The sequence below is a fragment of the Macaca thibetana genome, chromosome 16, assembly GCF_024542745.1.
Source record: "Macaca thibetana thibetana isolate TM-01 chromosome 16, ASM2454274v1, whole genome shotgun sequence".
Taxonomy (NCBI): domain Eukaryota; kingdom Metazoa; phylum Chordata; class Mammalia; order Primates; family Cercopithecidae; genus Macaca; species Macaca thibetana.
In genome coordinates, this window is record NC_065593.1 from 11,858,218 (window position 1) to 11,870,725 (window position 12,508).

Here is a 12,508-nt window from a genome sequence, read left to right on the forward strand (position 1 = left end):
CGCATTCCAACGCATCTGGCTAATATTTGTATTTTTAGTAGAGACGGGATTTGGCCATGTTGGCCAGGCTGGTCTCGAACTCCTGACCTCAGATGATCCACCCGCCTCAGGCTCCCAAAGTGCTAGGATTATAGGCGTGAGCCACTGCACCCAGGCGACCTAATTTTCTTCTCTTTCATTCATGTATATGTTAAATGTGAAAGGTTCATTGCTTCTTTGTGGGCATTGGGCAACACGACATCAACTATGTTTTTGACTGTGTAAACTCAGAGCGCTCTCTAGTATTGGCCAGGAGGCTTTCTGTCTGGCAGAGACTGTATTCCTTTCTTTTGTAAACCTGGAGGGCCCTCTGTGGTCATTCATTGATTTAAACAAGTGGTGTACATTTCAGTCCTTGATTTAAATATGTTGGTGCTCCGTGCCACTAGCTGGGCTCAGATCTGGGGCAAAGAAATAGGAAAAGAAGAAGTCTCATGTATGTCAAAGACATAGGAGAAGACAGCCATTGGGGTCTGGATCTTGTACTCAATCCAGGAACTGTGGTTGCAGCTCTTAGGGTTGTCCCTTTTTTTTTTTTTTTTTTTTTTTTTTTTTAAAGACAGAGTCTTGCTCTGTCACCCAGACTGGAGTGCAATGGCACGATCTTGGCTCACTGCAACCTCCACCTCCCGGGTTCAAGCTATTCTTCTGCCTCAGCCTCCTGAGTCGCTGAGATTACAGGCACCCGCCACCAGGCCTGGCTAATTTTTTTGTATTTTTAGTAGAGACAGGGTTTCACCATGTTGGCCAGGCTGGTCTCGAACTCCTGACCTTAGGTGATCCACCCGCCTTGGCCTCCCAAAGTGCTGGGATTATAGGCATGAGCCCCCGTGCCCGGCCTGATAACTTTTTACTGTGGAAAATTTCAAACACATAAAAGTAGTAGAGAGTGTCAGATAATGACTTTGTCCTACTCATCCTCCAGCCTCAGTGATTTTCAACTTATAGCCCATCTGTTCACATGTATATACCATCCAGTAACCTACCCATCCTACCCGGCCCCTAGGTTATTTTGGAAGCAAATCCCAGACATCGTATCATTTCATCAGTGGATATTCGAGAATATATGTCTAAAATATGTTTGGAAAACTATAGTCACATGCCATTGTCACCCTTAAGAAGTTAACAGTATTTCCTGAATCTAATCAAACACTCAGCATCCAGGTTTCCCTGATCGTGCTGTGATGTTTTCTTTTAGATAGTTCAATTCAGGATCTAAATATGGCCCATACATTGCAACTAGTTATGTCTCTTAAATTGCTTTAATATATAGGTTTTTTTTCCAACTCTTCTTTTTCCTTCTGCGCAGTTTCTTCTTTGAAGCTGCCTTTGCCCTTTAGTTTCCCACAGTCCAGATCCTGCATTTCTGAACGTCTACAGATGGGAAGTATCCAAACACCTAATAATTTCAAAGAGATTTTTTTAAAAAAGATTGTATTGGTTTTCTATTGCTGCTTTAATAAATTAGCACAAACTTAGTGACTTAAAACCCATTTATGATCTTACAGTTCTGTAGGTGAGAAGTCCAATGCGAGTCCCACAGGGCTCAGATCAAGCTGTTAGCTTGATTCCTTTCTGGAGGCTCGTTCTGGAGAATTCATTCCCTTTGTCTAGCTTCTAGAGGCCTCCCACATCCCTTCTTCCATCTTCAAAGCCAGCGAGTTCTCTCTCTCTGACCCTTCTTCATGCTCCCTCTGACAGCAGCCGGGAAAGGTTCTCTGCTTTTCAGGACTCATGTGATTATGTTGGGTCCACCTGGATGATCCTGGCTACTCCCCCATCTCAGATTCTTTCACCTTAATTACATCTGCAAAGTCCCTTTTGCCATGTGAGGGAATATATTCATAGGATCCAGGGATTAGGACGTGGACATCTTAGACATGGGGGATATTATTCTATCTGTAACAATGATCCATCATTTTTAAAAATTCAAATCATTGTAAGATAGAATAATGACTAATAGAGTATCCTCTTGTGATATCATAGTGACTTGGATTATGTGAAAGAGTAGGGCAGATTTTAGCAGTTATGACATGATGGTAATTTTGTTGGTAAGAAACTACATGGTGGCCGGGCGTGGTGGCTCACACCTGTAATCCCAGCACTTTGGGAGGCCGAGGCGGGTGGATCACCTGAGGTCAGGAGTTCGAGACCAGCCTGGCCAACATGACAAAACCTCATCTTGACTAAAATTACAAAAATTTGCTAGGCGTGGTGGCGGACGCCTGTAATCCCAGCCACCGGCGGAGACTGAGACAGAATTGCTTGAACCTGGAAGGTGGAGCTTACAGTGAGCCGAGATCATGCTATTGTACTCCAGCCTGGGCAACAAGAGCGAAACTCTGTCTCAAAGAAAAAAGAAACTACGTGGTATGGTTTCTTCTTCTTTTTTTCTTTTTGAGACAGGCATCTTGCTGTATTGCCCAGGCTGGACTTGATCTTCTGGGCTCAAGTAGTCCTCCTGTCTTAGCTTCCCGAATAGCTGAGACTACAGGCACACACCACCATGCCCATGCATGGTTCTTGATTATTTATATTTTTGCAGTCAGCAGCATTGTATTTTGATCCTTGTCTCCAAGATAGCCATACCACCTCCCGTTAGAAATGCCTCTTCAGGACTTGGGGAAGCCCAGGTTGTGAAAGTGATTATTATTACCTCTGCAGCATATTGATTATCTGAATCTTCTGTGTCTTTGCATTGTGAAATGAAAATTTATTGCAGCACTTAAAGATGTGGAGAGAATTGCTAAGCTTCTAAAAATTATTAGAGTGGAACAGAACTTTCAGCTCTCTTTCTCCTGTGTAGTAGATGATCATCAGGTTGCTAAGTCAGATAATGAGTCAAGTTTGAGATTAAAGAGTGTTATTAGTGTATTTTTCATTCATCATCTGTGTCTCTACTAAATAAAGCAATTTTAGGAGTTTAATGACTCTTTTCCTAATGGAAACTGGAGGAATCTCCTTTCCTCTTTTTAAATGGTTTTATCTTTTAATCCACATTGACACTTGACCCTCGGTCCTATATATATAGATTATTCATCAGATGCATTTAGAATTTTACTATAACATCAGTCATCCTATAGGAGCACTTGGTTGAGGATGGATTTATCTTGGAGGCCATCCAGGAGGTTGTTATTAAAGACCAAGAGGACCTCATTATAAAGTGATTTTACTATAAAATGGTCCTTTTGAATGATCCCTAAAGACGGCAGGTTATTTGTATAGTTAAAAAAAGTTCAGAGTGTCAAACAATGTCACGAAGGGGTTCTTACCTCACACCGTTAGTTTAAATAAATTCCAGATGAATTAAAGAGCTAAGTTTAATGGTTTAATTCCATAAAAAGACTTGGAAAAAAATATAAGTAAATGTTAATGCAACCTTGAGTAAGACCTTTGTGATTTCTGCTTTTGTAGATATGCCTTTATGTGAAACAGTCATTTCAAAAACCCTGTAGACAAATGAAGCTGCGAGGGGTATAATGTTACCTTCATGTGGCGTGTTGCGTGGTGAACAAGAGTCATTACACTCAGCGTCACAGTGTTCTCAAAGCACCTGAAATTAGAGGAAGAAAATTTTTACAAAGAGACGACCGAGACCCTCAGTTAAAAAAATACATATTAAATTTTAAAGAAAAGATCTTAAGTGACTTGAGTTAAACTCACCTTTTTCTTTAAATTTCCAAAAACTCACTTTGCTCTTTAAATTTGCAGAAAGTTTCAAAGTAATACATTTTCATTTTTAAAACAAAAGCTGTTTTACTATACTTTGTTTTGTATCTTTTTTTTTTTGAGACAGGTTCTCACTCTGTTACCCAGGCTGGAGTGCAGTGGCGCGATCTCGGCTCACTGTGACCTCTACCTCCCACACTTAAGTGATCCATTCTTCTCTGAGTAGCGGGGACTATAGGCACATGTCACCACACCCAGATAATTTTTGTATTTTTAGTAGAGATAGACATTGTTGCCCAGTCTGGTCTAAAACTCCTGGGCTCAAGTGATCTGCCCGCTTCAGCCCCCTAAAGTGCTGGGATTGCAGGCGTGAGCCATTGCGCCCAGCTTCCTGCTTTTCTACTTAAGAACATATGAACTTCTTTCAACATCAAAATATATATAAACGATGTGATTTTCAATGGCTGTATAGTGTTTTACTATATGGATATACTATACATTTTTAAACAAATCTCTGTTGGGCATTTAGGTACTTTCTAATTTTTCACTGTTATGAATATATCACTCTGGGTCTAATCGGGAGAGAGAAACTTGACTGGGAAAGTTGAATGTAAATTGTTAACTATAACAGAGATTAGAGTAATGAGGTATTAGCTAACAAGAGGTCAGAATAACTCTGAAGAATACAGAACTAGCAGGGATAAGCTGCAGTCACCAAGTCTCAGCCTGAGACAGAGTGTCCAGGGAGGAGCCCCAGGCCCCCAGGGCTGAGAGAGGGCTCAGCTGAGGGTCCCTGAATTTCACGGAAGCCCCAGGGGTGCCCTGCTATCAGAACCTCCCGGAGATCTGCCCTCTGGGATGCTGGGGGCAACTCTTCATGGGGAAGAACCTCCATGGAGGCGCCTCTGTTATAAACCTGCCCCAGGAGGGTGTGTGCTGGGAGAAGTTGCTGGTTCCGGGTGTTGCTGGCCACTGTGCACTGAAGGGGCCAGGCACTGAAGGAGCTGCAGTTGCTAAAGGAGCCTGCCAAGAGAGCAGGCTGGAGCCAGGAAGCAAAAACTCTGACAAAGGAAAAAAATCTTTAAGGGGCCTTGGTTCATTTTCTTTTTAAAAATTTTTTTAAATTATTTTTATTTTTTATGTAGAGACAGAGCCTCCCTCTATCACCCAGGCTGGGGTGCAGTGGCGTGATCATGGCTCACTGCAGCCTCGAACTCCTGGATGATCTCACCTCAGCGTCCCAAGTAGCTGACACTACAAGTACATGCCGTCGTACCTGTCCAATTAATTAATTAATTTATTTATTTTTGAGATGGAGTCTCACTCACCCAGGCTGGAGTGCAGTGGTGCAATCTCAGCTCACCGCAAGCTCCGCCTCCCGGGTTCACGCTATTCTTCTGCCTCAGCCTCCCCAGTATCTGGGACTACAGGCGCCCGCCACCAGGCCTGGCTAATTTTTTTTGTATTTTTAGTAGAGACGGGGTTTCACTGTGTTAGCCAGGATGGTCTCGATCTCCTGAGCTCGTGATCTGCCCACCTCAGCCTCTCAAAGTGCTGGGATTAAAGGCACGAGCCACCACACCCAGCTGCCTGGCTAATTATTTTAAGAAAATTTTCTAGAGGTGAGGTCTTACTTTTGACCCAGGATGGTTTTGAACTCCTGGCTTCAAGTGAACCTCCTGCCTTGGCTTCCCAAAGTGTCTGGGATTACATGAGCCATGGTGCCCAGCTTGTTCCTTTTCATAGAACAGCCAAAGAGAGTGAATTTGGAGCTGAGAGGCACTAAGTTGATACCTGGCACAAGAAACAAATGTTTCAGGGAATATCCTTGTATATCTATCATTGCATGCTATCTGAATGTTTTCTTACATACATTCCTAGACTTAGAATTGGCAGGTAAAAAGGTGGTCACGGTCTACACTTGAGAAATACGGCCATCAGTAAAACTTACTCACCTATTATGTAGTATTTGGGAGCTTCTAGATAGTCACAATTTAATTAAGCTTAGATATTGTCATTCTTTCTAATCCTTATAAATCTGATAAGCCAAAGGAAGTTGTTTTTTGTTTTTTTAAAAAATTAGTAGCGATTTCAAAACTTTTATTTGTTCATTTTCTTTTTTATTGTGAAGTTCTTGCCTGTATCCTCTACTGATTAAAAAATTGGGATATGCTAGGCGCTGTGGCTCACGCCTGTAATCCCAGCACTTTGGGAGGCCGAGGCAGGTGGATCATGAGGTCAGGAGATTGAGACCACGGTGAAACCCCGTCTCTACTAAAAATACAAAAAATTAGCCGGGCGTGGTGGCGGGCGCCTGTAGTCCCAGCTACTTGGGGAGCTGAGGCAGGAGAATGGTGTGAACCCGGGAGGCGGAGCTTCCAGTGAGCCAAGATCACGCCACTGCACTCCAGCCTGGGCGACAGAGACTCCGTCTCAAAAAAAAAAAAAATAATAATAATAAAAAATAAATAATAAATTGGGATATTTAGTCTTTTTCTTATTGATTTGTACATGCTCTTTATATATTAAGTGTCAGAAAGTTTAAGTGTTCATGTTTCCAAATCTTACTTTGTTTTTCATATTTAAAATCTTAATTCTTTTGGAAAGCAGTTTAGTTTAAGGTGTCAGGTAGGTGTTTAATTTTTAAATTTTGTTCAAGTAATGTTAACTCTTTTATCTCTTTTTTCCTGACTGATTTATATATTAAGTTGTGTTACATGCCTGGGTATACTTATGGATTTTAAGTTGTTTTCTTCTAGTTTCTAGTTAGTTGTTTTTCTTTTTTCTTTCAGAACAGGACGCAGGCCTTGATGCCCTTTCTTCCATCATAAGTCGCCAAAAACAAATGGGACAGGAAATTGGGAATGAATTGGATGAACAAAATGGTAAGAATAAGTCTGAGATTGACCCGATTTTCCATTAACATAAATGCTAAAGGCTTGAGCATTCGTTGAATGAGTTTAATATTATACTCATTCATGTACATATTATACTCACATGTATAATATGTGAGCACATATACTCACATGTAAAGTGGTTTAATGTCAATGATTGTTACAGTTTAATGCATTGGAATGGGGGTTGTGGCAGATTTAGATTGTAGTTGTTAAATACTATGCAAAGAAATTTGGTTAAAAAGTTTTCCGTTCTCAGTAGCTACTTTTAACAATACTGTGTTTTATGATCCATTCATCCCAAGAGCTTTTCTTTTATGTGGCAGTGATACGCAGTTGCTCAGCACTTTGTACACTGAGGCTGTGTGGGCCTCATATCATCCCCACACCCGGTGGGGTTTGCTCTTCTTCGATCCTGTGTACCAGGCTTCAGGGCAGAAAAGGGTTTGAATATCTTTGTTCAGTGTTTGATGTGACAAGTCTGGTTGGAAAAATCTGAATTTGCAAACTGCAAGCAGGATGGATTGGAGAGAGTTTAAGATGTGGAGGCATCTGCAAGGCTCTTGTGCTTGAGGAGGGCCTGGATAGGTTGTAGGAGTGGGAATGGGGAAGAAATATGGGTGCACGGGATTGCCAGTGATTTTACTGTTAGGGACGAAGTCAGGGAACTTGAGAGGAGACACTGGTTTGGGGGTGAGATGGTAAGTCCGATTTGCATGTGTCTAATTAGAGATGCCGGCGAGAGATCCGAGTGGAGGTGTCCGGTTGGCAGTGGGAGATGTACCAGAGCTCAGGGGGAGGGCGGAGCCAAAGAGAAGAGATGGGAGCAGCTGTAGGGTAGAGGTGACGTGTGACAGCGTGGAGTCGTTGAGTGGCAGTGAAGCTGGCATTTACGGAAAGCCTCCACTATGTGCTAAGCGCTTTCATCTGTGTCATTTCATTTAATCTCCATACAACATCACGAAGGCGGCACCCTCCTCACGTGTGAGAGGCAAAACTCAGAGTGGCTTTGGGCCCACTGAGGCCACATCATTTGTGAGTGACAGAGCTAAACTCCAGCTCACGTCTTCTGATTCTAACGTGACTGCTTTTGCTGCTAAACCAGCTTCCTCTCTAAAGAAGACAAAGTAGGAAGAGAAAAAGAAAAGGTAAAAGATTCCATCTAAGGTTTTAGCTTTTAGTAATACTACCATGATGGAATGGCTTTCAAGAAAGGTTATCAGGTGGGCGCAGTGGCTCATGCCTGTAATTCCAACACTTTGGGAGACCAAGGCAGGTGGATCACAAGATCAGGAGTTCGAGACCAGCCTGGCCAACACGGTGAAACCCCATCTCTATTAAAAATACGAAAAATTAGCTGGGTGTGGTGGTGTGCGCCTGTAATCCCAGCTACTCGGGAGGCTGAGGCAGGAGAATTGCTAGAACCCAGGACGTGGAGGTTGTGGTGAGCCGAGATTGCACCATTGCACTCCAGCCTGGGTGACAGAGCAAGACTCCATCTCAAAAAGAGAAGTTATCATCATGTATGAGCAAGCATCGAAGCCCTGGGGATAGATGAACACCCGCTCTGAGGACAGGGCTGCACTTCTCAGAATCCTACAGCAGGCACTTCTGTTCTCCATCCTTGGGAAGAATAAGTTAGTTTATTCCCACAGTGCTGTTCCATTTATCTGTCATAAATCAATTCCATCTGTTTATCATGTCATAAATAAATAGGTTACTAAACCCAATGGAGAAGCCTTCTCTCTTTACAATTCTAATAGTTTCAGCACAGAGAGGACAACTTAGTTCTTGTCCTGATGGTACCAACATGAACAGGCCAATTTATGTATTTGCATATAATTCAGTTATTGGTCAGTTCCTTAAGTGATAGTATTGATAAGAAAGTAAGCTTTATAGGCCAGGCACAGTGGCTCATTCCTGTAATCCCAGCACTTTGGGAGGCCGAGGCGGGTGGATCACGAGGTCAGGAGTTTGAGAGCAGCCTGGCCAACATGTGAAACCCCGTCTCTACTAAAGATACCAAAAAATTAGCCGGGCATGGTGGCGTGTGCTTGTAATCCCCGTTACTCGGGAGGCTGAGGCAGGAGAATTGCTTGAACCCGAAAGGCAGAGGTTGCAGTGAGCCGAGATCATGCTACTGCGCTCCAGCCTGGGCAAAAGACTCCATTTCAAAAAAAAAAATAAAGGAAAGTAAGCTTTATAGAAAATCTGCCTATCTGATATGCAATTTGTTCCTCATCCCAAGGAAATTTAGCCTATTCAGTGGGTGAGACTAGAAGGGGCTCTGGCCACCAAACTGATGATCATGTATTGTGATATACGTGCAGGTAAGCTGCAGTGCCTGTGGGTGGATGGCTAACAAGTGATGGTGCATAATTTGATGGGATGATTTACTAAGTTCCCAGATGAAAGCACCGTTTCTTTGTCCAGCACAAGGCAATCACGCCACACGTCTTTATCTTGTCTTTCCTCTGGTTTAGTCATTATCATACTTTGCTACATATTAGAATCATCTGGGGTGCTTTTAAAACTCTGAGAGACCAGGCCATACCTGTGTTAGTTTTTTGTTGTTGTTGTTTTCATTTTTTTAATTTGATTTGTAAAATTAGCTTCCTCAGGTTGAAGTATGTTAGTTTCCTATTGCTGTTGTAACAAATTACCACCAGTTTTGTGGCTTAAAACAACGCAAGGCTGGGTGCAGTGGCTCGCGCCTGTAATCCCAGCACTTTGGGAGGCCGAGGTGGGTGGATCATTTGAGGTCAGGAGTTTGAGACCAGCCTAGCCAACGTGGTGAAACCCCACCTCTATTAAACATACAAAAATTAGCCGGGTGTGATGGTGGGTGCCTGTAGTCCCAGCTACTCGGGTGGCTGAGGCAGGAGAATCGCTTGAACCCAGGAGGCAGAGGTTGCAGTGAGCTGAGATCATACCACTGCACTCCACCTTGGGTGACTGAGCGAGACTCTGTCTCACCACACACACGCACACACACACACACACACACACACACACACACACTCTCACGCTGTTAATGTCTTACAGTTCTGTGGGCCAGAAGTTTGATGTGAGTCACACTGGGCTAAAACTAAGGCATGGGCAGGGTGGCTGTTCCTTCTGGACGATGTAGGGGAGAATTCGTGTCTTTGATTTTCTATCTTTGAGAGGTCCAGCCACATGCCTTGGCCCATGACCACTTCCTCCGTCTTCAAAGACAACAATAGGTTGAGTCCTTCTCACATGGCATCACTTCTACCTCTGACTGCTGCCTCCCTTTTTTACTTTTAAGGACCCATGTGATGGCATTGGGCCCACCCAGATAATCCAGGATCACCTCCCCATTTTGAGGTCAGCTGATGAGCACCCCATATTCCATCTATAAGCTTAATGGCTCCTTTGCCATTTAACCTAACATATTCACAGACACCAGGGACTACGATCTGGACATCTTTAGGGAGCCATTGTTCTGTCTACCACAGTAATTTTTTTTTTTTTTTTTTTTTTTTTTTTTTTTAAGACGGAGTTTCGCCCTTGTTGCCCAGGCTGGAGTGCAGTGGTGTGATCTCAGCTCATTGCAACCTCTACCTCCCGGGTTCAAGCGATTCTCCTGACTCAGCCTCCTAAGTAGCTGGGATTAGAAGAGCCCGCCACCACGCCCGGCTAATTTTGTATTTTTAGTAGTGACGAGGTTTCATCCTGTTGGCCAGGCTGTTTTCAAACTCCTGACCTCAGGTGATCCACCCGCCTCAGCCTCCCAAAATGCTGGGATTACAGGCATGAGCCACTGCGCCCGGCCTACCACAGTAATTTATACCAAGTGAATCACAACCTCCAGGGTGGGGCCCAAGCATCAGTAGTTTTTGAAGCTTCCCAGATGATTTCAAGGTGCTGCCAAATTTGAGAACCAGTGCCCTTGTTGAATATGCGGAGAATGTATTTAGTGCTGTACTTTGTATTGGTTCTCATACGCTCACATTACAGATCGAAACCCCCCACATGCACAGAAGCACATCCACATGGTGACATGTATATACACAGCATCACAGTCACCGTCAGAGGTCCTTCGACTCACACATTTTGCCCCCATCCCTTTTGCTGCTTCCTCCACGCCTCCCCTATCCTCATCTCCATTTCATACCCGGATGGCTACATGTGTACATATACACATAGGAGGTATTTTTCCATTCGTTGCCAATGCAAACTTGGTTTCCTCTGCGGTGGCCTCCTGGAGAGAAGGCAGCTATGCTGGTGGTTTGCTAATGTGCACATTCGCTCCTCGGAGATAGGGCAGAGTCAGCCATTTTCTGTCACAGGAACACAGACTCACTGAGGATAAAAAACTATATCCCTGCCAGGACCATCATCAGCTTTTATTCCTTTTGTTAGAGTGAAAAAAAGGCCGTGATAGCTGTAGGTGTTAAGAATGGGGTTGCAGCCCCGTCTGGAGTTTTATGGTGACCTGAGCAATAGGGAGTCAGGGGGGCTAGAAAAGGGCAGCACATTGACTGCAGATATCTGCATGTGATTGATCGGCCTGCTGAATTATTCTCTTGGTTTTCATTAAATGAGGAAAACAATAGGCTAGGTCATTTTGGAATCAAGTCTCGAAATCTTACTAACAAAATACGTTGTACTTAGAGCATAACCGCAAAGCTGAAAGGTTGAATTATCTTCAGTTTTGGAATTCAGTTTCTAATCTTCTCATAGAGAATTAAAAAGGGCCCGACCAACCCCAGTAATTACCCTGTTCCTCTGCCAGTGACCAAGCCAAGCGAGGAAACGGATCAGCAGTTAAGTGAAAATCCCAGTGATGACAGACCCTAATGGCCACTGACTAGGGGCGTGGCGAGTAGAGCGCTGAGTGGATGACGTCCCCTCTTGCAGCCACAAATTCTAGTGCTCTTCAGTTCCAGGTGGCCTCTATGGGTGGGAGGGCACACAGGGCTCATGACTGACCACCCAGCTCTGCTCCAGAACCCAGAGTTGTGGTTCTGGTCTCACTCTGTTGCCCAGGCTGGAGTGTAGTGGCACAGTCACGGCTCACTGCATCCTCCATCTCCCAGGCTCAAGTCATCCTCCCACCTCAGCCTCCTGAGTATCTAGGACTACAGGCCTGCACCACAGCACCCGGCTAATTTCAACTTATTTTTTATAGAGATGGGGGTCCGGTGCCCCTGTGTTGCCCAGGGTGGTCTTGAGTTCCTGAGTTCAAGCAATCCTCCCACCTCAGCCTCCCGCAGTATCGGGACTACAGGCTTGAGCCACCACCCCCAGCAGAGCTTCTTAGAAAGAACAGTAAGACAAGAAAATGAACAGAACTGGTTTTCTGAGACCTTTTGGTCTGAGCCACCGCAAAGAATCACACCACAAGGAATCACAGAGACACGATCTGATGGATGACGTCGCACGAAGAATAAATCTCCGCTGGTGCGTGCAGGTCTTTGCCATCCTTTTGATGCCCAAATATCCCAAATTGGCCAATCCTTTGGGATGTTTCCCTGACAATCTATGAGCAATTCGTTGCTTTCTGGAAGCATAAAATGTCCCAAGCTCTCCTTTTTTCCTCTATCCTATCCCTGGAATCTGCTGTTCCTTCAAGGATCCCTGGTTCCTTTGATTGGGAAATGCTGTTTGGAATCTAAGATCTCGGTGCATACTGTACTATACCCATTGCCACTGGGGTCTTGTTCCTTTTAGGCCCTTCATTATCATGATTCTTGACCTTGTATAGGTGACTTATTTCCTTCTCTCTGGAACATGTTAGGATCTTTTATTTATGAGCATGCCTCAAAGCAGGTATATTTTCATTCATTGTGTTGGAAATTCTTTTGTCATTCCCTTCCTTCTGTTTTTCTGTATTTTCTCTTGCTGCAACTCCTACTGGTCAGATTTAGAACTCCTGGATC

The 12,508-nt window shown here is 44.0% G+C and overlaps 1 protein-coding gene across 10 annotated transcripts in view; it reads left to right on the plus strand.

Moving 5' to 3' along the window:
- STX8 (syntaxin 8) overlaps positions 1–12,508 on the plus strand; it is a 691,269-nt gene that overhangs the window by 436,452 nt on the left and 242,309 nt on the right. For all 10 annotated transcript variants that reach the window (XM_050765472.1, XM_050765470.1, XM_050765479.1 and 7 more), the window contains exon 7: positions 6,501–6,593. In XM_050765472.1, coding sequence (XP_050621429.1) covers positions 6,501–6,593 — 93 coding nt within the window. The remainder of the gene's footprint in view (positions 1–6,500; positions 6,594–12,508) is intronic.